Source organism: Alternaria dauci, chromosome 2, assembly GCF_042100115.1.
Source record: "Alternaria dauci strain A2016 chromosome 2, whole genome shotgun sequence".
NCBI classification, from domain to species: Eukaryota; Fungi; Ascomycota; class Dothideomycetes; order Pleosporales; family Pleosporaceae; genus Alternaria; species Alternaria dauci.
In genome coordinates this window covers 3,653,342-3,678,215 of record NC_091273.1, presented here as the reverse complement: position 1 = coordinate 3,678,215, position 24,874 = coordinate 3,653,342, and the positions used below count along the sequence as shown (strand labels likewise).

The 24,874-nt window shown below is 54.4% G+C and overlaps 5 protein-coding genes across 5 annotated transcripts; 3 read left to right on the top strand and 2 right to left on the bottom strand.

Annotated features, from left to right (window-relative positions):
• Positions 1–645: 645 nt before the first annotated feature.
• On the top strand, positions 646–2,747 carry ACET3X_003228 (uncharacterized protein). The gene has a single exon (XM_069448480.1). It carries the CDS (start codon positions 849–851, stop codon positions 2,499–2,501), a length of 1,653 nt encoding a protein of 550 aa, XP_069309775.1. The 5' UTR covers positions 646–848; the 3' UTR covers positions 2,502–2,747.
• Positions 2,748–2,920: 173 nt separating this feature from the next.
• ACET3X_003227 (uncharacterized protein) lies at positions 2,921–8,249 on the bottom strand. The gene is made up of 4 exons (XM_069448479.1): positions 8,091–8,249; positions 7,696–7,957; positions 6,057–7,631; positions 2,921–6,004 (listed from the first exon to the last, which is right to left on the bottom strand). The coding sequence occupies exons 3-4, from the start codon at positions 7,581–7,583 to the stop codon at positions 3,293–3,295; spliced, it is 4,239 nt and encodes a 1,412-aa protein (XP_069309774.1). The 5' UTR covers positions 7,584–7,631; positions 7,696–7,957; positions 8,091–8,249; the 3' UTR covers positions 2,921–3,292.
• Positions 8,250–8,658: 409 nt separating this feature from the next.
• Positions 8,659–13,602, top strand: ACET3X_003226 (uncharacterized protein; the record flags this gene model as incomplete). Its single annotated transcript, XM_069448478.1, has 1 exon — positions 8,659–13,602. The coding sequence occupies one exon, from the start codon at positions 8,659–8,661 to the stop codon at positions 13,600–13,602; it is 4,944 nt and encodes a 1,647-aa protein (XP_069309773.1).
• Positions 13,603–14,199: 597 nt separating this feature from the next.
• Positions 14,200–15,402, bottom strand: ACET3X_003225 (uncharacterized protein; the record flags this gene model as incomplete). The annotated part of the gene is made up of 1 exon (XM_069448477.1): positions 14,200–15,402. One exon carries the CDS (start codon positions 15,400–15,402, stop codon positions 14,200–14,202), a length of 1,203 nt encoding a protein of 400 aa, XP_069309772.1.
• Positions 15,403–15,893: 491 nt separating this feature from the next.
• On the top strand, positions 15,894–18,181 carry ACET3X_003224 (uncharacterized protein; the record flags this gene model as incomplete). Its single annotated transcript, XM_069448476.1, has 4 exons — positions 15,894–16,030; positions 16,081–16,279; positions 16,332–16,429; positions 16,477–18,181. The coding sequence occupies 4 exons, from the start codon at positions 15,894–15,896 to the stop codon at positions 18,179–18,181; spliced, it is 2,139 nt and encodes a 712-aa protein (XP_069309771.1).
• Positions 18,182–24,874: the final 6,693 nt, after the last annotated feature.

Genomic DNA, 24,874 nt, shown 5'->3' with positions numbered 1-24,874 from the left:
AGGCCGCTTGGGGTTCAAAGACATCGATCGCTGTTACAGTCTGCGTTGCCATATTCCGACTTTTCTTTCAGGAGCTGTTAGTCTACGTAGTGCATACGATGAAAAGCATTATCAACAGCATTCTAGTCCCTGGGGGCTCGACGTGTTGATAGACAAAGTTCCTCGATGACTAGCGCCCTATGACTGGGTAATTAACAAAATCAGGGTCCAGCATGTGTAGCAGAATATTGGTCCGCGACGACAAGCTGTGAAAGATACAATTGGTCCGGTTCTTGTGAACCTCTGCTGAAAAGTTTGCGTCAGGTGTGAGTATGAGTACAAAAGAAAGGCTACAATGTACGTGGTACATGAGGCTAGCCCGGGGATGCGGACTCGCCGCAGAGGGCGGATGCAGGGCGCTGCAAGTCCTTTATGGGGCCTGGCTACACCGCCGATTCCAAGTGTGCATCGATGGCGAAACAGCGGTAAAGAGGGATAGCTGTTGAGAAGGTGCGCTGTAACGTTTAGTTCTAGATGGAATTCCAATCAATCGAGGGATGCCGCGTGGCATTGGTGGTGGTTGGTGTTCCAGGCCGTGGCGTTGCTGCATCAACGCGTTGTTTGGGTGACGTCGGTCGCGTCCCCAACCTCGTCCTAACCTCCTGCATTTGCTCACCAGCCACCCACACCCAACACGCATCAAACCAAAAGTTAACGGGGGCTACGCTTCCACACTCCAAACCCCACACTGCACATTGTTACTATTCACCCTGAATACACTCTGACTATCATCTGACAGTTGCATTCGCTGTTCGCCGCTGTAATCGACGTGCACCTGCGAAAACACACACACCACTGTTCCGCCTACTATGGCGCCCCATCCCGAGATTGCGGCCGATGGGCAGGCACTCTCGCCCATGGCTGTGAATGCTCTGCAGCTGGCCAAGCCCATGGTCAAGCGTGAGCAAGCCGATCCATACAAGAACCTCGCCTCAGCAGGCGCCCGCCCGCCAAACGACCTCTCTGGACCGGGTTTCCAGGCCCTCTTTGCCCTCATCGGTGTTGGACTGGCACTTGGAGCCATCTGGTTCTTCTTCTGGGCTAGGAACGGTGGCTTCAAGTGGCGCGAAAACGATTGGGAGGACTACAAGTCGACAGTGCTGAGGCGCAAGGGACCCGACGGAAAGACTCTATCCAACGCAACCAAGAGCACCAGGCTCGGTGGCGGCAGTGTTGTTCACGGTGGCAGCTACTTTGGTGAGCAGAGTGAAATTGCCTACACCGACGAGACCGGCACAAGCGTCGACGCCAGCGAGTACCGCGACGCCGAGCGAGGCGAGGGCGGTCTTCGCGGCGGAGATGGACGAAGGCATAAGAAGCACCGCCGCGACCACACCAACGACTACAAAGACCCCGAGCTCCGCAAGTACCGCGAGGAGAAGGCTGCCCGTGTCGGCGGCCTCAACCGCGTCGGCGATGGCATGTACACTGACTATTCTGGCTCTCAACCCTCTGAAGTCGGCGGCTCTCACGTCTCTAGCAACGCACCGCTCGTCAAGAAGGAACCCAAGGACCCCAAGAAGGAGGCCAAGGCTAAGGAAGCACGTGCAAAGGAACGTATGCGCAAGGCCAAGGCTGCTGAAAAGGAAGCTGCGAAGAAGGCTGCCGCCGAAGAGAAGGCTCGCAAGGAAGAACAAAAGGCAGAGGCTAAGCGCGCAAAGGAAGAGCAGAAGAGGTCCAAGAAGAATGCCCCCTCCGAAGCTCCCGAAATGGCTGAAGTCAACCGCCCCATGATTGAATACCGATCCCCTCAGAGCGACTACAACCCTGGACCTGCATACACCGAGTACACTGCCCCATCCGAAGCTGGCACACCAACGCGCGCACCCACAAGGAGCAAGGCACCATCTGGTCCCCGTCGCGCCCCCCCCTCTGCTGCGTACTCCTTTACTACCGGCGATGACGACAACGCAACCGTATACACTGGCGTCTCCACTAGCGACTTTGCCAAACCTCCTCCAGCAAAGGCCCCCAAGACCGAGCGCACCGCACCTTCTGAAATCACCGAGTCAAGCTACTACTCCGACTACCGCCCCAACGCCGACAAGTCCCTCTACTCGGACCCCAACAAGCACGCTCCTCGCTCCCGCTCAGCCCGCCCATCTCAAGACCGCCCCCGTTCCAGCCGCCCAACCTCTGAGTCTCGTGCTCGCCCATCCGGCTCCCGCTCGCGCCCAACCTCTGAGTCGCCCCGCAAGCAACACCGCACTTCGCGCCCAGCACCTCCCCCATCCGACATCTTCACCACCACCAACGGTGACGCCCAGGGCCACATGAGCTACCCATGCCACATCCCCGGTCTCAGCCAGGCCGGCAGTGTACACCCCATGGAGAGCGTCTCTCAGGTCGGTGTCCCGACAAACGCAAGGAGGGAGCGTGGCGGCAGAGACGTCATGGATGGCTACCGTCGCGGTGGTGTCCGTGCCGTCGGCCGCAGGGACAGCTTGAGCGACAGTGACTAGGTTCCTTCTACTATTGCATGGTTTTGAAGTAATGAGCATGAGATTTGAGGCAGCATACCCCCCCTTTTTTGGCGTTCTTTGGGTTTTGTTAGAAGCGACTTGTTTCGATTTTTTCGACTTGGTACAGAGAGCAAGGATGAGATATGGAATTGGTGGAATTGTATAGGTTCTACGGACTTGCGAAGGTGTGTATACCAGCGGTTGATGGGAATGACGACCAAGGAAGTCATGGGACCAAGATTCACGGACTGTATGTAGTAACAAACAAAGCAATACACGAGACGATGTCACGACATACACACACACCACTTGTTCCCCCATGCATCATCTAGTGAAAATGTCTCAACGAAAAGGGTATATCACATTTGCTAGTCTTCCATCGCAGAGACTGACTAGTGCTAGACTACAACGCTGCATAAGAACCAACGGAATCCAGTGCTAACCCTCGAATGAAAGAGCTCGTAATAGAGAAACAAGAAACTGAGAGACTGTTCATAGCTACGTACATAGGCATTACCTCGTCCGTTTTCCTTTCCTTCCCTATCCTTTCCCTTCCTTTCCTTTCCCAGTTTCGTAGTCCAAGCCAGATCAACTGGCTTTGCTTGCAGGTCGTGTATTGTGTATGGAAACATGACAGTGCAGTAATGTAAGAGAATGATCGTTGGGCATGATGGGGGAGTGTTTGTGGTGATACATTCATGTCGTGTCGTAGTGAGTGTGCTGTGTGGTATAGTGTGTTGGGTTGTGATGGTGATAGGAGGTATGAGGGACAGCTATCGTCAAATGATAGCCTACAACTCATCCCGTACCGCTTGAGTGGCCTGAGTAGCGGCGCTGGAGAGGCTGCTGGCAGCCTCCTCGGCGCTACCAGAAGCGGCTGCATACAAAGAGGCAATTCGACTGTTGGCGGCGGCTACAGCATCGGCAATGCGGCTGTTTGCAGACTCCATGGCTCCTTGTTCCGGTCCATAGATTGCGGAGCTGGCTGCCGAGGATATGTAGGATGCGTTTTCACTAACGGCAGACGCGACATACTCGGCGTTGGCGCTAGCCGCAGAGGAGATCGAGCTGTACACACCGCCAGCACCGCTTGTAGCAGAGGCGACGTAGTCCGCTGCCGTGGGTGTGCCGAAGATAGCTGCGCTGATGGCGGCTTGGGCAGACACGGCGGCTGATGAAAAGCTATCTTGGGCTGATTGTGTACCGTAAAGCTTCTCGCTTACTTGAGATTGGATGGATGAGTAGGCGCTCGCAACCGACTCGCTGGCCTGCTCTGCGGCACCCTTGGGCGTTCCATAAAGAGCGATAGAGGCACTCTCGACGGCAAGATCCAATGAAGCACTAGCTTGGCTCAGAACGTCTTCGATCACGGCTGGTGGCGTGAAGACGGCACTGACGACTGATGAGGCAGAAGCATACGCATCAGCAGCAGCACCAGTGACGGCATCATAACCATCGCCAGCGTACGAGCTAGCAGCGTGGATTCCTTCGCTAGCATAGGATTGTGCGGAGGCCATGGCTGCGGGGAGACCAGTGGAGTATGCGGACGCGAAACGACTCATGACACTCTCGGTGAAGTCGGGCTCCTTGCCAATGACAAGCTCCGAGATAAGAGCCTGAACCTCAGCATATTGTGAAGCGGCAGCAGCGGTGGCCTGGGCACCGTACGCGCCAGCCTGAGAGTATACCGACTCTGCCCATGGGGTGGGCTGCCCGTAGACTTGACTACTCGCCTGAGCAATGAGTGCCTCCCAGTTTTGGCTGGCTTGGGAGGCTACCGACTCAGTCCAGGGAGTTTCAGAGCCGATGATGCCGGAGCTGATCTGGGAAGCGGCCGACTGTGCTGAATCAGAGACGTAGGAGGCCGCAGACTCAGCGGAGCCAGATACTGCAGACGCAGCAGATGCTGCAGATGCAGAGGCAACCGAAGCCAAAGACTCAAAGGTTCCTTGTTGGGGACCGTATGCAGCGCTCGAGGCAGCGCCAACAAACTCAGAGTACCGGGCATGGGCCAGACCAATAGCTTCATAGTACTGTCGGCGAGCGCTGTCAGCAACGCCAGTGGATTGAGGTGCAAACTGAGCGGAAGCCTGGCTGAGGCCTTCGGAGAGGCGGGAGGATGCGATGGAGGAGACTGATTCAAAGTAACCCTGAGTAGGGCCAGCAGCGTAGCTCTTGACTGATTCAGTGTACTGCATAGCATTGGACAATCGCTCGCTGGCGACTGCAAGGGAGTCGGAGTAGGCTTTCTCGAAATAAGAAAGCATGGTTTGGTGGGCAGGCTGGGGCTCTCCAGAGACCAAGAGGGATAACTGGGCCTTCGCGTTCTCCAACTGTTTGCTTGCAGCGCTGACGGCGTCGTTGTATCGCGAGCTTGCCTCAATCTGAACAGTCTTGATTATCGCTGTGGGTGTTGGGGTACCAAAGATTGCGTATGATGCCGCGGTCACAGCCTGAGCATACTTGTCGGCTACAACGCTGGTGGCACTCTCGACAGCCGGTTGCTCGGTACCGTATAGTGCACTTGAAGCTGCGGCGAGAGCCTTTGCGTACTGCTCACTTGCGACCGACGAAGCGGATTCAACAGTGCCTTGGGTCTTGGTAGCACCTAGTAGTGCTTCACTGACTGCTCGGCTAATTTCAGCTGCGCGTTCTCCAGCATCGGCGACCACGCTCTGCAACTTTTCGGAGTATGTGTCGTCCTCGTCATCATCCAGAGGTTGATCAAGGACGACTTCCCTTGCTTCGGCGATGACTTGGGCATTAGCTCCACCCCAAACCTTCTTAGGCGATTCGTAGGCTGCAGAAGCCTTGGAGGCGGTATCGTCAATCACTTCGGATGCCTTGGAGGAGGCTTGAGATAGCAGGCTTTCAGACGAGGGTGTACCTTGAACAGCTTCAGACGCTTGGGATGAAATTTTCGACGCAGCGTCCTGGACAGAAGATGCAATACTCTCGGTGAGCGGGGTCGAGCTGCCCGAAACAGCCTCAGAGACCTGCGATGAGGCTTTGGATGCTGCGTCCTTGACAGATGAGGCTATGCTTTCACCAAGAGGGGTTGAGCTACCCTGAATGGCTTCGGATGCCTGTGAAGAGGCTTCAGAGTATACGCTCTTGGCAGATGATGCAATGCTCTCGGAGAGCGGTGTCGAACTGCCTTGGATTGCTTCAGCAACCTGGGACGATGCTCCTTCGACGTTTTCCATGACTTGCTGAGCAGCCTTGCGGACACGAGGCGCGAAGATCTTGTCCGAGAAGTCGTCGCTAGCGTCACCGGCCCAGATCTTGGACTTGGAAACATCCTTCAAGCGTACCAGCTCGGCAACCATATCCGAAGCAATGGCCATGGCCTTGTCTTCAAGCTTCTTGGACTCTTCATGGGCAAGGCGAAGACCTTCATGTCTTGAGCCAACGGCTTCGACCTCAGCCTGCCACTCGTTGAGCGTGTTCCTGAGCTTGTGGTAGTTTTGCCAGTCCTTGTAGGTAACACCATCAGTCCATGCCTGCCATGATAGTTAGTGAGACTTCTAAAGAGGAACATTGAGCACAACATACCCATCGCATGCCTACTTCTTGAAGGCCAAGGCTGTGGATCTTCTCGAGCACTTCAACAGTGCTCCTGACAGCAGCTTGTACCAGGGAATCAGTCTCCTGGTCGTATGATGCCTTCCAAACACGAATGTCCTGGGCGCGCTCCTTGACCGTGAGGCCGAACTCGCGAGTCTTGCTGCTGCATTCCTCGTATGCAGCCTCTAGATCAGCATCTGTAGGGTCCTCGGGAAGAGACTGAACAGTCTTCTTGATGTAGTTCTTCAGCTTAGCAATGGTGGAGTCGGCAGTCTCCTCTAGCTTGACAACCAAAGCGTTTCCATGTCCGTTGACAGCGTTGTCAATTTGTCGCTTCGTGATCTCTGCTACGCGTACCTCGAGATCTTCAGAGCCCTTGTCTGCCGCAGTAGCAAACTTGGTCTGCCAGTCGCGGAGGTCCTGGTTGAGCTTTTCTTGCAGTTCAGCGCCAGTGAGCTTGGGCTCGGAAGGCTTCACGGAGGTTGCTTCGAGCTCACCGGAGGCGGTGTTGGCTGATTCGCTGCCGAAGAACTCGTCGAGGACACCCCAGCCAGACCCTTCGGTGGAGCTGGGAGGGACAATGGAGGCGGAGGAGCTGGCGATGGTGGGGGTGTCCTTGACAGACTCAGTAGGAAGAACTGTCTCGGCATCAACAGCAGAGACTACAGACTCAATCTTCTGCTGGTCCCTGTAGCGGCCTAGGCGTTCAGAGATGCGGACCAGCTGAGGCTCGACGTTGTCTCCGTATAGGATGCGCAGCTGGGGCCAGACGGTGCGAAGAACAAAGTCCCAGGTGGCATCCTTTGCGGTGTGTACGTGGGGGTAGACGATGTCGACGAGGACGTGGTGACCGTAAGCGTGACCCTGCTGGAGGTACGGCTTGGACTGCTCGTAGGCTGGCAGCAGGGTGTGGAGGTAGATTTCCTCGGAGCTGGTCTTGAGGTCGTTGTAGTATGGGGCAGCAGCATCCGTCGCCTTCTTGACGTGGGGAGCTAGGTATACGTCGTACTGTCCCTTGACTTGCTTCTGGGTGTTCTCGAGCTGGGGCCGGATGGACTTTTCATACTGCGTCTCTGCGTATTTCCTCGCATGCTCAACCCTGTGGGCACCGTATGTAGCGTAGTTTTCCTGGGCGAATGCTGTGATTGGTGTGGTGTAGGGCTTGACCTTTTCGATCTGCGGGGCGACATATGTCTCGTAGTATGGGTCGAGATAGGGTGCTACGTAGGCTCTGGTTTGCAAGTAGGGTCTGCACACGCGCGGAGACTCGTGGTTGAGCTGGTGGAGCGAATTGGGACACCGGAACAGGAAGGTGATGATGAGATACCACGTGGAGAGTCTCGCAACCATGCTCGTGAAAGCTCCCACGACGCCTCGACGGGGCTTTCGTGGGCGTGCCGACCGCGACGTGGGCTGCTTCTTGTCTGCGTGGCCGTTGGCCGTGCCATTGGCGGAGCCGTTCAGACTGCCATTCTGCTTGGACTTGTTCGCCCTTCCGTTGGCCGGGGCGGCCATGCTCGCGTGTGGTGGGCGATAAAGCGGTGACGCTGTGTGGCTGACCAGCTTCAGCGTGTCAGAGTCAGTGGAAGTGCGTCGACAGAGACGACGGGTGTTATTCGCTACGTACATGAATTGAGCAACGGGCAGTAGCGTCTGGGCTGTTGGTGTCCAGAGAATAATGGCGATGGCAGCTCAAAGTAACTTGTCTGTTAGCGTTGGGGGGAGGACAACCGAGCTACAGCGGTGATGTAATTGCACGTGCGGACGCGGGACGGGAACACAATGTCAAGATCAGGATTTAGATATGCGATTAGCTACTATCGGACGGTGCAATACAGTACTGAAAAGTGACGGCTGGAAAATGCAAGCTGGCTGTCGCGATTTCTACTCTTAAACATGTGCTGCCTCAGGCTGCCCCTGCAGTTCGCGTCTCAAAAAGCACCGCTGGCTGCCGGCGACGGTACCAAGAAGCTCGTGTTAGTGTGGCTGCAACGTATGCTAAACGTGTTTGCTGGTCCGTACCTAGTGTAGTAGTCTTGTTGGTCAATCCAAGGCAACAAAGCGTTCAGGGCAAGTCGCCCGTTGAGTGACACGTCTTAGCTAGGCGTCTTCGCACCAGGACCCTGTGACGTTGAGCACGCAGAGACAGGACAACCCATGCATGTGAAGATCCGATCGTCTGTTACTGGTTCCGACTAGAGAATCATTTACACACTCGCACTAAGAGCTAGGTCACCGTCTGTGCCAGGGGTGGAGGGGGCGGTCGACTGCCAAGACCGAGACTGTCTGCTGGCGGCGGCGGCGGCGGCGGCGGCGGCATCACCACTTTGGTTTGTTACACCCAACCACGGTTCTGACCACCACGCCTCTTTTGCGCTTTCCGCCTTTACTGCTTCACTCTTCTAATTCCTACACTGTACACACCTTCACGCACTCTTCACCTGTGCTCTTCGCCCGATCTAATCGCTCCGATTCCGATGCATACTTGAGGTCTCCGTCTGCGCGGCATCTGCCCGAACCCGAACCACGACTTCGACTTTCCTTCAACCAGCCTCTTGTACCACCCCTATACTTTTAATCATACCCCACCATGGCAACCGATGCCGACCCTCTCAGTGCGGGGCTGTTCGACACGGCCTCTGCGCACCACCACCAAGTATCCCAGACGTCCGACTCGCAAGCGGCCGACAAAGACGAAGCCGACACGTGCCGCATATGCCGAGGAGAGGGCACCGCTGAAGAGCCTCTGTTCTTTCCCTGCAAGTGCAGCGGCAGCATCAAGTACGTCCACCAAGAGTGCTTGATGGAATGGTTGTCGCATACCCAGAAGAAGCACTGCGAACTGTGCAAGACGCCCTTCCGCTTCACCAAACTATACCACCCCGGCATGCCCAACCGCATACCCACGGCCGTCTTCGTACGCCGCGCCGCTCTGCACGTCCTCAACATGTTGGCCACCTGGTGTCGCGGCGTCCTTGTAGGCGCTGTGTGGCTCTTCCTGCTCCCCTGGTGCATGCGCGTGGTATGGCGCAGCCTGTTCTGGGTCGGCGACGGTGGTTGGTCACAAGAGTTGCTTGCAGATGCATCTCATACGCCCATCGCGCCGGAGCGCAGCTTGTCCGCCCAAGACCTCGACTTGGTTCGTTCCGCAGTCGACAGCGCGACGAGCAACAACTCGACTGTTTCTCTGTCAGTGAAGACCTGGAACGTGACAATATCATATACTCCAAACAACGCCACCGCCAGCGAATCCATCATCTGGACCTATGCCAAAAGGTTCTTCTTCGGTGTGCCGTACCCCTTCTCTCAGCTTGCGCAGACCGACAAGCCCACCTATGTCACAACGTTTGACAAGAACGGTACAGCTCTCAACGCTACCTCGGACCCTCTCGGCATTCGCAGCCCTTCGCTATTGTCCGACGTCCCCTTCTTCAACTGGTTTCAGTCTCAAAGCGCCAATCGCTTCATCATCGACGTGATAGAGGGGCAAATCATCACCTTACTCGTCGTCGTAGCTTTTATCCTCGTCTTTCTCATCCGCGAGTGGGTGGTTCAGCAACAACCTGTAATCAACATGGTTGCTGCAGGTGATGACGCTGCTGCGCAAAGGGCTGCCCTTGTAGAAGAGGAGGCTCTTGTGGACAATGTGGTTGTTGACGAGCGTGAGTTGGACGACGCTTTAGATGAATTGGACGCAATAGTGGCGAGGAATAACGAAAAGGCTGAGGAGGATGAAGAGGTTCCTGAACTCGTGAATGTTGACGAGAACGAACCGCTGGCTCCTGAACAGCGCGCTCACGACATCGATGAGCCCGAGGCCTCCGAACCTACAATCCGCCGCGTCCGCCGATCTTCTTCGCTCCGCAGAGAACGCGACGAGCTTGTTCGTCACATAGCACGGGATGGTCTGCCCGACGATATCAGGACAATAATGCAGCTGGGACCATCTGATAACCTCGCGGATGGCTTCGCTGATCAAGACGTCCAAGAGACACTCCAGCGCGCGATGAACGCGATGGACACATCGAATCGAGCTGAAAGCGACGGTGAGGCTAGCAGTCCCATCTTTCCTGCGAGGAGCTCATCCCTCCATCAATCTCCAGACTCAACATTAGATGTCGCAGGTTCCGAGTCATCATCATCTTTGAGACCAAATATGCCAGCGCGCGACAAATCTTTCATCGCTACGGAAATTCGCCGCAGCCTTGAGGAAGGTAACACATGGTCATTCGAGAATGTGCCAGAAGCATCAGCATCGAACACAAACACGGCTGAGAATGTGCCCGACTCCTGGGAAGATGACGACAACGGGCGTCGACGAGGTGATCAAGAGCCCGAGACCGCATCAGAGCAGGAGCCGGGTAGTGAGCACAGTAGTGGAAGCTGGCAACAAGTCCCTGAGATTGTCGAAGATGACTCTGACCAAGCGCTGGAAAGAGAACATGTTCACGACAAGGGCAAAGCCAAAACTACTGACCCCGGTACAGAGCATGTTCCGCACGAGTCGACATCGTCTACAGGAAGCGGTGGTGCTAATACAGACAATGAAATCACTGCCGATACCACGATTGAAGTTGACAATAACAGCAACCAGCCTGAACAAGATTCGAGTGTCGGTCAAGAACAAAGAGCTCCTGAGGTCGTGGAGCAAAATCAAGACGAGCAGGCTGCGCCTATAGCCAACGCACAACCAGCAGAACCTCAACTTCCACAAAACCCAGTGAACCAGGTCTTAGACTGGATGTTTGGGGACATAGCACCAATAGTGCAAGCCGCCGAGGAAGGGGGCAACGACGAGCATATTGTGCGTAATCTGGCAGATGAGGCGCCATTTGTCCCATTCCTAGGGAACGAGCCACGGGATCATGGCAACGCTGCACCCCAAGATCCTGAAGTCGCTGCTGCTGCTGCACAAGCCGGCATAGATGTCAATGACCAGGAAGCAATTGAAGATGCAGAGGACTTGGAAGGCATACTCGAACTCATTGGTATGCAAGGACCCATCGTCGGCCTCTTCCAAAACGCCTTGTTCAGCGCCGTATTGATTTCCGCGACACTGGCTTGCGCTGTTTGGATTCCCTATCTATGGGGCAAAGTCGTTATCCTCTTCATGGGAAGTCCTATTTCGCTCTTCGTCAAGCTCCCTCTGCAAGTCGTCGCTGCGATCACAGACTTGATTGTCGATGTCACTCTCTTCCTCGTGGCTGGCACGACCTACTGGGGCTCTTATGCAATTTCTAGCCTGGTAAAACTATGTTCCTTGGGAAAGCTATCTCAGACCATAGAGGGCCCACTCCGCGCAGTGTCCACGCCAGCATATTCGCTCGCAGAGAGTGCCATGGTCCGCATCGGAAAGATGTTTGTAGAGTCGCCTCTGTCAACTCGTCCCGACTACTTCCGACTCTCGGTCAATGCGCATGCTTCACTGCGGAGTTTACAAAACACAACTTCGTTCGCGTTGAACGAGACCAGCAACTTTGCAAACGCCGTCATAGAGGAGATTTCAGCAGACTCGCCGCTCAAGCTCGTATTGAGAGTACTTGGCCACCTTCCTTCGTTAGTCCAAAGCATCTGTACAACTGCCTATGTCCACTGCAGCGCTCTGCTTACATGGCTTTGGACCTCCAAGTCGTATAAGATCACCTTTGATCTTGATCTGAGCCACAACACCACTGCAGCATACACTGCAATGGAGCGCTGGACAGCAAGCGACCGCTTGATCGCAATCCTTGCCGGCTATGGATTTTTTGCTTTCGCCGGCGCGGTATACCTCAAGCGCGGAACTCCTTTCAGCTCGTCGCAGCAAGGACAAAACATTGAGCGCGTCCTCTCCGATATACTACAACAAGCTGGTGGCGTGCTGAAAGTCATCCTCATTATTAGCATAGAGATGCTGGCATTCCCGTTGTACTGCGGTCTGCTTCTCGACCTGGCCATGCTCCCACTTTTCAAGAACGCAACGCTGTACACTCGGTGGCAATTCGCAAGGGAAAGCCCCTGGACATCTGGTTTCGTACATTGGTTCATCGGCACTTGCTACATGTTTCACTTTGCCCTCTTTGTGTCCATGTGCCGCAAAATCATGCGCAAAGGCGTATTGTACTTCATCCGCGACCCGGATGATCCAACATTCCATCCTGTCCGGGACGTCCTGGAGCGTAGTGTTACGACCCAGCTCCGCAAGATCGCCTTCAGCGCTCTGGTGTACGGGGCACTCGTTATTGTATGCCTTGGTGGTGTCGTATGGACCCTGAGCCGTGCTACTACAAACGTCCTGCCAATCCACTGGACGACCGAAGCGCCATCGCTAGAGTTTCCTCTCGACCTTCTCTTCTACAACTTCCTTACGCCCGTCATCATCAAGTTTTATAAGCCTAGCGAAGGTCTGCATACCATCTACAAATGGTGCTTCCAGAAGTGTGCGGGCTTCCTTCGCCTATCCAACTTTCTCTTTGGCGACAAAGTCCCCGCGCAAGAAGGTGATGACGGTCGATATGTTCGTGCTCCAGCCTCTGATCAAGCTCGAATCCCCAAAGGTCAGCCTGTCTTCGTCGAAGTTGACCGGGATAACGTGCGCAAAGATGGGCAGACTGAGGGCGGAGTGCACAACTCTGATCTCGTGTCGATGGTGTTCATTCCACCGTGGTTCCGCGTACGCATCTTCTGCTTCATCGTCACCATATGGCTCTTTATGGGTCTGTCTGGAGTCAGCGTTACGATCTTGCCTCTTCTCTTCGGTCGCTACCTCTTCTCCCTCTTCCTCCCACCAACCGTCGAGATGAACGACATCCATGCCTTCTCCCTCGGCGTCTACACCCTAGCCAGCATCAGCTATTCAGCCTACCATGCCGGAAAGTTCATCTACTCCCTAAACAGATCCATTCCAGATCCCATGGCCACCCTCCACACGGTCGCAGCAACAACATCGCGGGTAGGCAGCCGCGCCCTACGCTTCTCGTATGTGTGGGCCACGCTCATTTTTGCCATTCCCTTCCTCTTCGCCGTCCTCCTCGAGCTCTACTTCCTCATGCCCTTGCACGCCTACCTCGGCCCCAAGGAACCCCACGTCGTCCACGTCATTCAAGATTGGACCTTGGGATTTTTGTACTCTCGTCTTGCCGCACGTCTCGTGTTTGCGAACCGCAACTCCCGCCCTGCACGCGCGTTCAAAGCTGTCATTCGCGACGGCTGGCTCTACCCCAATGCCAAGATTGCGACGAGATGTTTCCTTGTCCCCGTGCTGGCGCTGTTCGTTGTCGCCATTGCTGTGCCGTCTAGCTTGGCGTTTGTTACTTCTAGAACGCTGTACCGGGGCGCGAGTGAGACGACCAAGAACTTACTCTGGCGCTTTAGTTTCCCCGCTGTGGGACTTGCTCTAGTGGCCATGTGGGCTTCTTCGGCGGTTGTCAGGCTGCTGGTACGATGGAGGTTGGTCGTAAGGGATGAGGTGTATTTGATTGGTGAGCGGTTGCATAATTTTGGGGAGAGGAAGGCGCCTGCGGCTGCGGTGGATGCTGGGACTCAGACTGCTTAGGATTTTTGATGGTAATACAGAGTATTAATTAGTGTTTGCTCTGTTCTGTGGTTCTTGTTGGGTGGTGCTCTTGTACCATATTGTGATACCATTATCTGGAGTGTGTTTAGATTGGTCGTGATAGACGGCTGGCTGGCTACGTAGCTATACCTCAATCTTACTCTAGTCGTTCAACATGTAATCTTCGCTGCCCTCATGATATCTTACTCATCTCGCTCAAACACCATCCAGACTTCATCATGAGCTCGATCGTGTCAATGAAGCGTATCGTGCGTCATGCAGTATATTCCTATGAGGAGCTCCTGTCACTGAACAGAAAGGCAAGCTAGGCTGCTTGATTAGGGTATAACTAAGCGCCAATCGCCAAATCCGTCCTTCTCCTCCCATAAGAGTGCAAAAGCACCCGTTGAATCCCATCTCACCTCATTTCATCTCATTCAACAATAGTATACAAGTGTCGTGTTCAAAGGTAGGGGAAGAAAAAAAAAGAAAAAAAATCGCCTCCATGGGCTTAACATGGATGTGCATGACACTGGAAAAGCTGTAGCTGTGTCCGCGCCTGTGCTGGCTGCTATCGGGTCAATGCCTTCACGTCCTTTACTTGCGCTTCCCAGGCTTGGATCGTGTGGTAGGCCGCGATGAAGCAGTTCTGGCTTGACTTGATGCTGTGGGCGCATCAAACGAACTTGTTGCTCTCTTCTTGGACACCTTTGTAGAGCCTTCGACACTCGGGTCGTCTTTTGCCTTGCGCTTAAGAGAGGACTTGTTGGTGTCGAGGTCGGGGGTGCTTGAGAGTGTATTCGAAGAAGCAGTATTGGTCTCGGAGGCGCGAATGCTGCGTGTGAGGTCCGATGAGGGCGGTGATGGCGGTTGGTGCGCGGTATCCTCCATCACACCCTCTGGTTCGTTGGGTGTTTCTTGATCTGTCCCACCCCGCTGTGAAGCTAACCATAGACGCATTTCCTCTTCGGTTGGCTGGTGGGCTTCGTCGTCTTCGTTGTCTTCTCCGCCTAGCATCGCCTCTACCAACTCACCCGCAATATCGTCACCAGCATCCTCGCCCGTGGCCATGCGCATAGCGAACTCGAGCAGCTGTTGGGGGTCCATACCGCTGAGTGGTCCGCCAGCAGTAGCGAGTTGTCGCTGCAATGCTGCCATGAGCGCCTCCTGGGATATACCCCCTTCTTCACCGTCCATGCCATCGTCCTCGACGCCGTCGTCGTCATCGTCCTCGTACGGGGGAGATGCAGGCTCCGTGACGAAAGCCATTTTTGCCTTGCCCTTTCTCGGCTGTGATGACCGTGTCCCTGGCGAACTCGGTGGTGATCCCTTGGCCCAATCTGGTATGTCTGCAAGTTTCTCCCTCCAGTTCTTGAACAGGGCATATGGCTGGGCGTTGTCGTCGAGTGTCTTTGGTTTTGTGCCACGATCCGCTTGTGAGCGCCAAACAATGGGCGAGTGAGCCATTGGCGCCGGCTCGGTCTGCGTGCTTACACTCTCCTTTGCCAGCCTCTTTTTGGCGGGAATACTCCTCACTAGTCGCTTCCGCTTCGAGCCTGCTTTTGCGCCCTTGACATCGAGCGCCTGGAATGGAGTGTCATCGTAGCCGTCGGACGCGTACTCGAGATCGTTGAAGTAGTCGAAGCGGTCCCAGTCGTCCTCCATATCCTCATCGCCGCATGTTGCCGGCGGTGGTGAGGCGACAGCGTGCTCTGCGAGGTCGTCGGCTGCCATGTACTCGTCTTCGACATAGAAGAAATCGGCATCGTAATCATTGTCGTAGTCTTCGTAGTCGCTCATGTTGGGCAGGGTGAATGGTCGTGTATGCGATGATGCGATGGGAAACGCGACGATATCGTTGCGCGTCGGTGTCGCTGGGCTGAGGGCCGAGTCGGGGTTGCGCGGTTGGGGTGAGTAAGGGTGTAAGGGTATGACGCGGGCGTGCAGAGCACTTCCCTGAGCGCACGGTGGTTCATCAGCGCAACCTCAAGCCACCAGTTTGAGAGCGTCGAGACGGGCGGAGAGGAGGCCGCTCGCCATGTGCGACTGCCCGTGCGACCACAGCATGCCGCCATATGCTCCTTCCCTATAGAGATGGCACGGGTGCAGCTTCTGCACTTGTTTGCTCCAGTAAACAGAGCGCGCCTTCCCCGCGAATTGACGTACCGCGGCTCCACGCGGCTTAAACACCACCGAGGCTCCTCCACACTCCAGTCCGCAGTTCCACAGACAAGATACTTTTGGAGCTGTGCAATCGATACCTTTTTGCTCCATAATCTCTCTCGGTGAACATGCGTGCTTTCAAAAAGTCTACTCACCTCTCCCGCCAGCTGCTCGCTGCCAATGGCGTCCGCTACAACTCCACCATTGCGCCAGCTTCCAAGCCGCTTACCTCTGTGCTGATAGCAAATCGAGGAGAGATTGCCTTGTGAGGCTCCTGATGAGACGTGAAACAAGCAGAACTAACACGCATTGTAGGCGAGTTGGGAGAACAGCCTCAGAATATGGCATCCGAACCACAACGCTCTTCACAGACCCAGACGCTCGATCACAACATGCGCTGAGCTCGCCATACGCCGTAAACCTTGGAGACCCTTCGGCATACCTCGATGGAGACCGAATAATACAAATCGCCAAGGAGCAAGGCTGCCAGGGCATTCATCCGGGCTACGGCTTTGTACGCATCTCAGTACTTGACAACGTAGACCAAAGGCTAATGCACATGGTAGTTGAGCGAGAACCCTACGTTTGCCAGGAAATGTACAGATGCAGGTCTGACGTTCATCGGTCCGCCATGGCAAGCAATCGAATCCATGGGAAGCAAGAGGCAGGTGACACGCACACACTCTAGACATGGCAACTAACATATGGAAGTGAGTCAAAGGACATCATGACCAAGGCCGGTGTCCCTTGCATCCCAGGCTACCACGGCTCCAACCAAGACCCAGAATACCTCAAAGAGCAGGCAGCGAGCATCGGCTACCCCGTGCTCCTCAAGGCCGTCAAAGGCGGTGGCGGCAAGGGTATGCGCATCGTCAACACCGAGGCTGAGTTCTTCGATCAGCTCGCGTCAGCAAAGTCAGAAGCACGCAATTCCTTCGGCGACGAAGTCATGCTCGTCGAAAAGTACATCACCACACCTCGTCACATTGAAGTCCAGGTCTTCGCCGACAAACATGGCAACTGTGTTGCGCTGGGCGAGAGAGACTGCAGTATCCAACGCCGGCATCAGAAGATCTTGGAAGAGTCTCCCGCACCACACTTGGACGAGGCCATCAGGCAAGATATCTGGGAGAAGGCGAGGCAGGCTGCGCTTGCAGTCGGTTATGAAGGAGCGGGCACAGTCGAGTTCATCTTCGACAATGAGACGGGCGAGTTCTTCTTCATGGAGATGAACACGAGACTGCAGGTCGAGCACCCGGTTACAGAGATGGTGACAGGTGAAGACCTCGTGCGGTGGCAGCTCATCGTTGCTGAAGGCGGAAAACTGCCCCTGACCCAACAAGAGATTGAACAGAGGATCAAGGAGAGGGGCCACGCCATCGAAGCTCGCATCTATGCGGAGAACCCAGACATGAACTTCATTCCCGACTCCGGACTGTTGCTGCATCTGAAGACTCCCGTACCCACATCTACTGTTCGCATTGACTCTGGCTTCATCGCTGGCGACGAAGTGTCATCGCACTACGACCCCATGATTTCCAAACTCATCGTCCAAGGCCCCACGCGAGAGGCTGCAATTCAAAAAATGCGAGCCGCCCTAGAAGAATATGAAGTCGCAGGTCCTGTAACAAACATCGAGTTCATCAAGCGCATGTGCGTATCACCAGACTTTGTCGCTGGCGACGTAGAAACGGGATACATCCAGAAGCATCACGCTGAGCTTTTTACGCCCGAGCCCCCAGCAGCAGAAGTTTACGCGCAAGCCGCCTTAGGTCTTGCGCTGCAAGAAATCTCCTCGGCTAGAGGAGACATATGGACTGGACCACCTGTAACGGCTGTAGGATTTGGTTTCAGCAGCTCATACCAACAACGGGAATTCAACCTCATCGAAATCCCCGCCGACGGCAAGGGAGAGGCCAAAGCAACAAAGGTCAGCATCCGGCAAACCAGCCGCCAACAATTCGACATAAGCGTTGGCGACAAAACATATGGAAACGTCACATCAACCTTCTCCCCATCGAATAACATACTAACGTCTTTCTACCCACACACCCGCCTAGCCACAACTTTCATCCGCGACGAAGACCGCCTCACCCTTTTCCACCTCGGCCGCCAATACCGTCTCAAACTCGCGATGCCCGAATGGACAAAGAAGGCGCTCGGCGTCAAGGACGTGGCGAACAGCGTTCTTGCACCCATGCCTTGCAAGGTTCTCAGGGTCGAGGTCGAGGAGGGCCAGGAGGTCAAGAAGGACCAGGCGCTTGTTGTCATCGAGAGCATGAAGATGGAGACTGTGATAAGAAGTCCGAGTCACGGTATTGTTAAACGGATTGTGCATGGCAAGGGCGATTTGTGTAAAGCGGGGACTGCGTTGGTCGAGTTTGAGGACCCGGATGCAGAGGCGGAGTCGAAGTAGGGATTTTTGTCTACGCATTTTATATATGTGCGCAATTGCGGAAAAGTTACGAGTCATGATATGTGTATTATTGATTTGATATTTACATGAAAATTACGTTTCCATTTTTCGTGGTGAGAATGTAGAGATATTATTTGAAGTAGGTACCGTATGTTTACCAAAAAAATAATATCTAAACTGTACCAACTTTTTCGACAGCGCTAATTCTATCTCCCTACGCACCGAGCTGTGTTAGGCCTGTCATCAAGTACGTGCAAAGCTTGCCATCTAAATACTGTTCGCAGAATATATGGTTGGAAGCTGGAGACTGTCTAATATTACACCGCACGACAATGCTAACCACTACTGGAGGACATTACTAAGATAGGGCATTATCGCGGGACTTATTGTCTATAGATATATACTATTGGTATAATGGACATGTTGATGACAAGAGGCAAGCACAACGCTATTGAGTCACCCTGTAATTGTATCGCGGCAAAGGTGTGTTGGAAGCACACCTTGACATATATGCATACATAAATCAAAGGGAACGAACCATTAAATTCAATCCTAAAGGCTTTCTTGCACATGATGCAACGTTGAAGTTCACGATAGGTATCCAAGGCGTACGTTCACGTCACTACCAGCTGAAAACCTAGGTATCGACGAGGAGAAACACGTAGCAGATCACTTGAGTCTCGTCACATCCCGAGTGGCATGCTGGCGCCATTCACATAGTCCTGCTCTATACGAGCGGCATTAGCCTTCTTCCCCGCCAGCATAGGTTGTATCACAGTAGCATACCGCGATACTGCTATGGCTACTGCAACCATCTGCCCCCCCACCCCTAAAGCCTCGCTGTTGCATCTATATCACCGAGGTGTTGATTTCGAAAGGGGAGGCTACGCTGAAGCCAAGATGAAGGTGCGGTGAGGATGGAAGAGGTATGCGGCGGGTGTTGGTCGTTCAACGGGACACTTTACGTGCAGGTTCAGTCGTTTGGCTGGGAGGGGGTTATCGTTTATGGGGTAGGTAAGTTGTCTGCAAAAGATATGTGAGGCCCGAAAGCCCAGCATCGAAATAGAGTGGTCGTCTTCATCGTTCTCAGATACACGACGAATCTACTACGCATGTTGGTCATTGGAACAGCGTTGTGTCAAGCCATGGCCCAGCCATGGAGAACAAGAATGATCGTAACAAGTACGTCATGGCAGCTACAGGGAAAGCAGATCTTCAACTGGGTCAGGCGCTCTTTCCAAGGCCACCTGGCAATTGCTTATCACCCATCTCACTATGACCATCGTTGTACGCAGCATCTCAAGACAGACCCAGTGCTGATCGCATGGGCAAGCACTGGACCTCCGTTCCACTGCCCTACGGACCGCGATCTGTCATCGATCTCGAAGGAAAGCATTGCATGGGGTAACAACCTTTATTGCAATCCACCAACCCCCCGCGACCCACAATTTAGTCAAGACCGAACAAGTCTGATCTTCACAAGGACGCTGACCGGAAAGAGACGCGGATCCGACTTTTGTGCTGCACATGTCAGCTGTTCACGACGATTAGTCTAGGACGGGACGATGAGTCCGACGGTAGGAACGACCAGGCGTCCCCTCCTCCAGAGTACCGCAATGCTGTCTGTGAGTTCGAAACGCCCAGACAGTGCCTCTGTCCCACCCCTATCTCGATGCTGCAGTAGTTTCTGGCAAGGCAAGTTTCTAATCAGATGTAGGAGCTCTCTTGTTCCGCATGTGCGGTTTACTGCCCTTGTTCAACCTGTGACTGGTGGGATGCGCAGGTTGGGCTTGCCTCAGAGTAGGTCGCTTTGGGCCACTGATAACCCCGGTTGTTGACTATCCCTTGTTCCCACACCCCAATCGACCAGGAACATGCTGCTAGGAGACAGCCAACAGGATCACTGCCAGGTCACCTGCGTTCCCCGCACACTTGCGTTTCGCTTGAAGCTTCACTTGTTTTTGGGCAGTCGTGACGAGCCTGGATCCCTTCCGGATCTGGGCGGACGGTTCGAGCAATAGCATGTCGATGCTGATCTTGGGTAGCAACCATGTATAGAGTCAGCCGCGTTGTGACGCGTCAGAAGTCAGAAGGTGAGCCGATAGGGTTAAGAGTGTTGAGGTCCTGTGGAGACCACAGTGTATTTTGAGCCTTGACTGCACCGACGGTGGGGAACGATGAGGAGATCGTATGAGCCAGTAAAGGTTGTCAAGCTACCAAGGTGCTTGGGGAACGGCAATGGTGTTCTCACCAAAGTGAGGCGGTCACTCATGACTGTTCTCTTGTCAGTGAGAATGCAGTAAGCGGACCGAGCACCTAGAAACGTTCATGCAACGCGACGCGAGTGCTCCAAGTCGGGCACTTCTCCGTTGCGCATGTCCAAGAGTCTGTCTTGGGTGTGCTTGTCATTGGAAATATTCCCAGCGGCACGCGTGTGCTGCGTAATATGAATGGAAAAATCCTGATCTGAAGCCTGATGCGCTCCCACCACAAACTTCCAAGAACACTCTTGCTGCCGGTATGAAATTGGCCGTGACATCTTTGACTGGCCAGATACTCCCAGCGCGACAGCCAGACCATAATTGCGAAGTCGTACGATTAGGTTAAAACAAGTCGAGGGAGCCCAGCCTCCCAGATCCTGGACGAGATACAAGGCCGTTAGCAAGATGCTAGTCCCGATCGTTTGAGTTTGAAGGCGTCCGGCTGTCAATGCGGGACGCGATTGTGAAACACAGTCTGAGCATCTTCTCGAACATGTCAACGTTTCATGAAACCTCGGTATATCCGAAGCAGAGACTGCGTCGCATATACCAACGACTATGCGCATTGCATCGGCACGCAAGTCTCTGCATATCCCGAGAGTACATGAGTATCATTGTTGCGTTGTGATGCCAAAGCTATTTTGAGTGTGAGATTCCTGTGTAAGTTTCGGAGCCGCTGTGCTAGGCTCGAGGTTGTGAAACCTGGCCTTCGGAGTCAATCTGCGATTACACGCTACACGTGGCGCATGGGGATATAGTTCCGGTTTTCGTCTGTGGTTGCATCCAGCGCTCTGGAAATGGAATGCGCGACAAGGAGATGAGTATACAATTGATGTGGAAGAAATGTAAAAGGAGGCTGGATCTGGCGCTTTGTTCACTTCACGTGTGCCGGACGAGCTTCCCGGGAACAATCGTAGATCGTGATCCGTTAGTATTCCCATGAGTACGCAGTCCCACGGAAATGAGTTGATAAAGGCCGTGCAATGCAGCCTATGATGACTATACAAGAGATGGTGCGCATGACCAGAGCAAACGTACACACGATTGCGAGGCTGGTGTGTCGAAGTTCCTGACTCGGGTCATGGAAAAAGCATGGAGCATTGGGCGAACACAATGATGATGCAGCCTTCTAGAAGGACGCTAGAAGGCTGCTAAGATCGTGAAACACGTACCATGGCCAATTGCAAGTCCCGCTTCGATTGGAGCACGTACTCAGCTCTGGTCAAGCAAGCCTAAAAGTTATTTTTTCTGCAGCGTAAGGCGGACTACTGCTTCTGACAGAAGGGCCGACTTTGCTTGGTCTCAATCTCCAGCGCAACGGCATTCATGCATCGCTCTTTTTAGGATTAGATACCGATGAAAGTACTGATGCTTCGTAAGAGCAATCTCTCGACCAGCGTGTCGACTAAAAACTTCTGTATGGTGAACTATATCGGTGCCCACGTGCAGTGTACCAGTGCGACCTAGGAGAAGTCGAACGTGTGGTCGAGCGCATTTGAGCCGAGATAGAGCCAGCAGTATGCATCCGCATCAGAACATCGGCAGCCCGGCTCTGGAGAATTGCACCGAGAAGGCGATCTTCTGACACATTGCCAAGTTTGTATTAGGGAGCGCGATCGTGGGCCGCAAGTGTAAATAGAACATATAGGTAAGGGTCACGCGTCGCGAGAAGTTTGTGTCATGTTATCGGAGATACGTTTGAATTACGACTCGAAAATTGCAGATGGGCAGTCGAACTACACGGTATGCCGGCTTGCAGTGCTTGGAGGGGTGCGCTGTTGTGGCGCGTCTCTGTGTATTGAAGGGGCTGGGCCTAGACGGCTGACAAGCCGAGACGGGCCAATTCGTCAAGTAGCGTAGTGCAGTCCATCGGGAGCTAGCGCTGACTGACATCATGGAAAAACAGCGGCTAACGTGCTGCTGCACCCATCAGCCCATGTCGAATCCTTTCCACAAGTGTCCGCTCGAATCAGCGCATCCGTCCAGCATGGTGAGAACAGGGAAAGTACGGGAGACCGGCCGGACCTTGTCGCAGCTCGATAATATCGACGGGGGTGACACGGGTCACTCCGTCTCATGATAAAAGCCGGCAGAATGGGGAGTGCTTCTCGAGCCAATCACGAGACAGCTGTCGCCTGTCAGAAATGCCGCTTATGCAGTGACGTTCGCAACTGAGTGCTCGGCTGGAGTAATGGCGATTTCAAAGCAGAAGACGAGAAGGTCTAGTCCTCCGGTCACAATTTGCGAAACATGTGGCACAGCGGCATCTTGAGCGCGTACTCGTGTTCGGTACAATGCTTCCCTCGTGCCCGCCCGAAGTATTACCCCGGAAAACAGATGTCGGAACCACACCCAAGAGGCACAGCGACCCTCGAGGGCGGGAAGCAAGTCGAGGGGGCCTGGGGATCTGCAAATCGGTTGGGCAACTGGAGCTTGCATCCCCAGTACCAAGATCTTATCGTATAAATCTGATGGATAGTCATCGGGTCGCACTTTTGGGCGCGACAGACATCTGCCGTTGAGTTGCAATAAGAAATAAAGGCCCAGGCCTTTGATTAATGTCTAACCTATTCCACACGACGGCTGCCACGAGCGGAGAAAACTTGTAATGGAAAACTGCTCGTTGTGATGGGGCTCACCCGCCGATCGCTGCCCGATCAGTCGATAAGCAGTGAACCTTCGGTAGATGGACTTGAAGCATGCGGCCTATCTTCGCATATCGTGGAAATGTATGCAGCCTTAATTTTAGGCGCAAGGTGACGAATCGGGGACATGCGGTAGTCTCAGTGGTGGCGGTGGTTGTGGTGGTGGTGTGCTGCAGCTTCTACTCTGCAGTGGGCGAAAGCCTTACGGGACGAGTCGGATCCATGTACGGTAGCGTCGCGCACCTTGTCCCTTGTGATCGTCGACCGTTGTCGCCCAGGCATGTATCCCTGCTTCCCGTGAGTGGACAACGGTGTGCGGAATGTGGTTGGCCATGACGATCCCCTACCAACCAAATAACCGCACGCGAAGGCGACAACCATGACAATGTCGCGATATCGAGCATGTTAAACCTCGAACGGTTATCATGAAAGCGACTGCATGGACGGAGATGGAAGTAGTTGTAGAACCTGCTGATAAGCGACGCGCGAAAAATTTAACGAGCCATCCCAGCTGACCTTGATGGATATGCACGTCGCCGTCAGCCGTATTTGCACAACGTCGTGGAGACACACAGCTAATCATTGAGTGTGGAGTTACAAGGCCAACCCGATGTAACACAACATGGGGGTGGGATTTCTTTTTTGCTGACAAGATCGACATATCTTGCCATATCTCGTGTAACTAGTACAAGCGTGGCCGACCGTCAATGCGCGAAGGGCGCTGTCTGGACATGTTCAGGAAGAGTTCGGCTTGCACAAAATTGGCAGTCAAGAATCTGGACTGCCAAATATGCAACATGTGCGCGTACTGACGAATACAAGTGAGAATGCGCGCGGGCTTGCAGGCCGCAGCGCGCGTCGCCAATGCCCACACCATGTGTCGTGTTGTATCGAGATATAGCGGGCGGCGTCAGAATAGAGTTGATGGTCGCTCGGTACCTGACCTATCTCCCTTGTCGTGAGCAAGGCCAGCAAGCGTGCTCCCAGGGTTTCTCCGCACTGCGAACGCCTCGCTCGGAACTTTTACAAGCCCAGGTCCCATGCCACGATCGTGACAGGGACTGGATGGCTCACAACATGGAACGGCGCGATGTTTCCGTCACGATCTTCTCGAAGCCTGTCAGCCAGATTTCGAGGACCACGGTATTTGTAAAGGTCGCGTCTTGTGTTTCAGTAGGCATGTGATACTCGAGCAGACGCGCACAGAAGCAGGCTTGAGACGTCCAAGAAGGGAACGGCATTGCAGCATTGTATTGACGCCGGACGCGATAGAGAAAATGCACCGAGACCAGCTCTCGCGGCCGGCTCGGGCGCATCTGCAGACTTGTATTGCTATCGCGATCGCCTAAGCGGTTATTCGCCCGGATGTTGTAGCGGAGTTTATCGACGCATGTTGCTCGCGCTCAGCATGATGGCAATTTAACTTGGAATAGCCACGCAGGCCACTCTTTCCCAGGGCTGACTGGCGCGGTCCACGGCGCATGAAAGCTGGCCCTGCCACGATGCGCCCCTGAGGGAACATCAGCAGTTTTGGTCGGTGGCATGGCTCCGCAGAGGTTGCGAACCCAACGTCCCAGGGCCGATCAGCGGCGATTTGAGCAGGCAGCCCATGGCCCGTCTCCCGAGAAGCATGGCCGTGAGCAGCATCAGGCATGGCGGTGCCGATCAGCGCTCGATGGCGATTGGAGCATGCGGGCGTGCATAGGCCAGTCACAGCGGGCGACGGTGGGACACAAAGAAGACAAGCTGGCAAGCCGTTTTGGGCGTCGACTGACCGGCGCCACGGG

Coding starts and splice junctions, on each gene's coding strand:
- ACET3X_003228 (XM_069448480.1), top strand. CDS start 849: ATGGCGCCCCATCCCGAGATTGCGGCCGATGGGCAGGCACTCTCGCCC.
- ACET3X_003227 (XM_069448479.1), bottom strand. CDS start 7,583: ATGGCCGCCCCGGCCAACGGAAGGGCGAACAAGTCCAAGCAGAATGGC. Junction 6,005..6,056: donor AAGAAGTAGGCATGCGATGG/GTATGTTGTGCT, acceptor CTATCATGGCAG/GCATGGACTGATGGTGTTAC.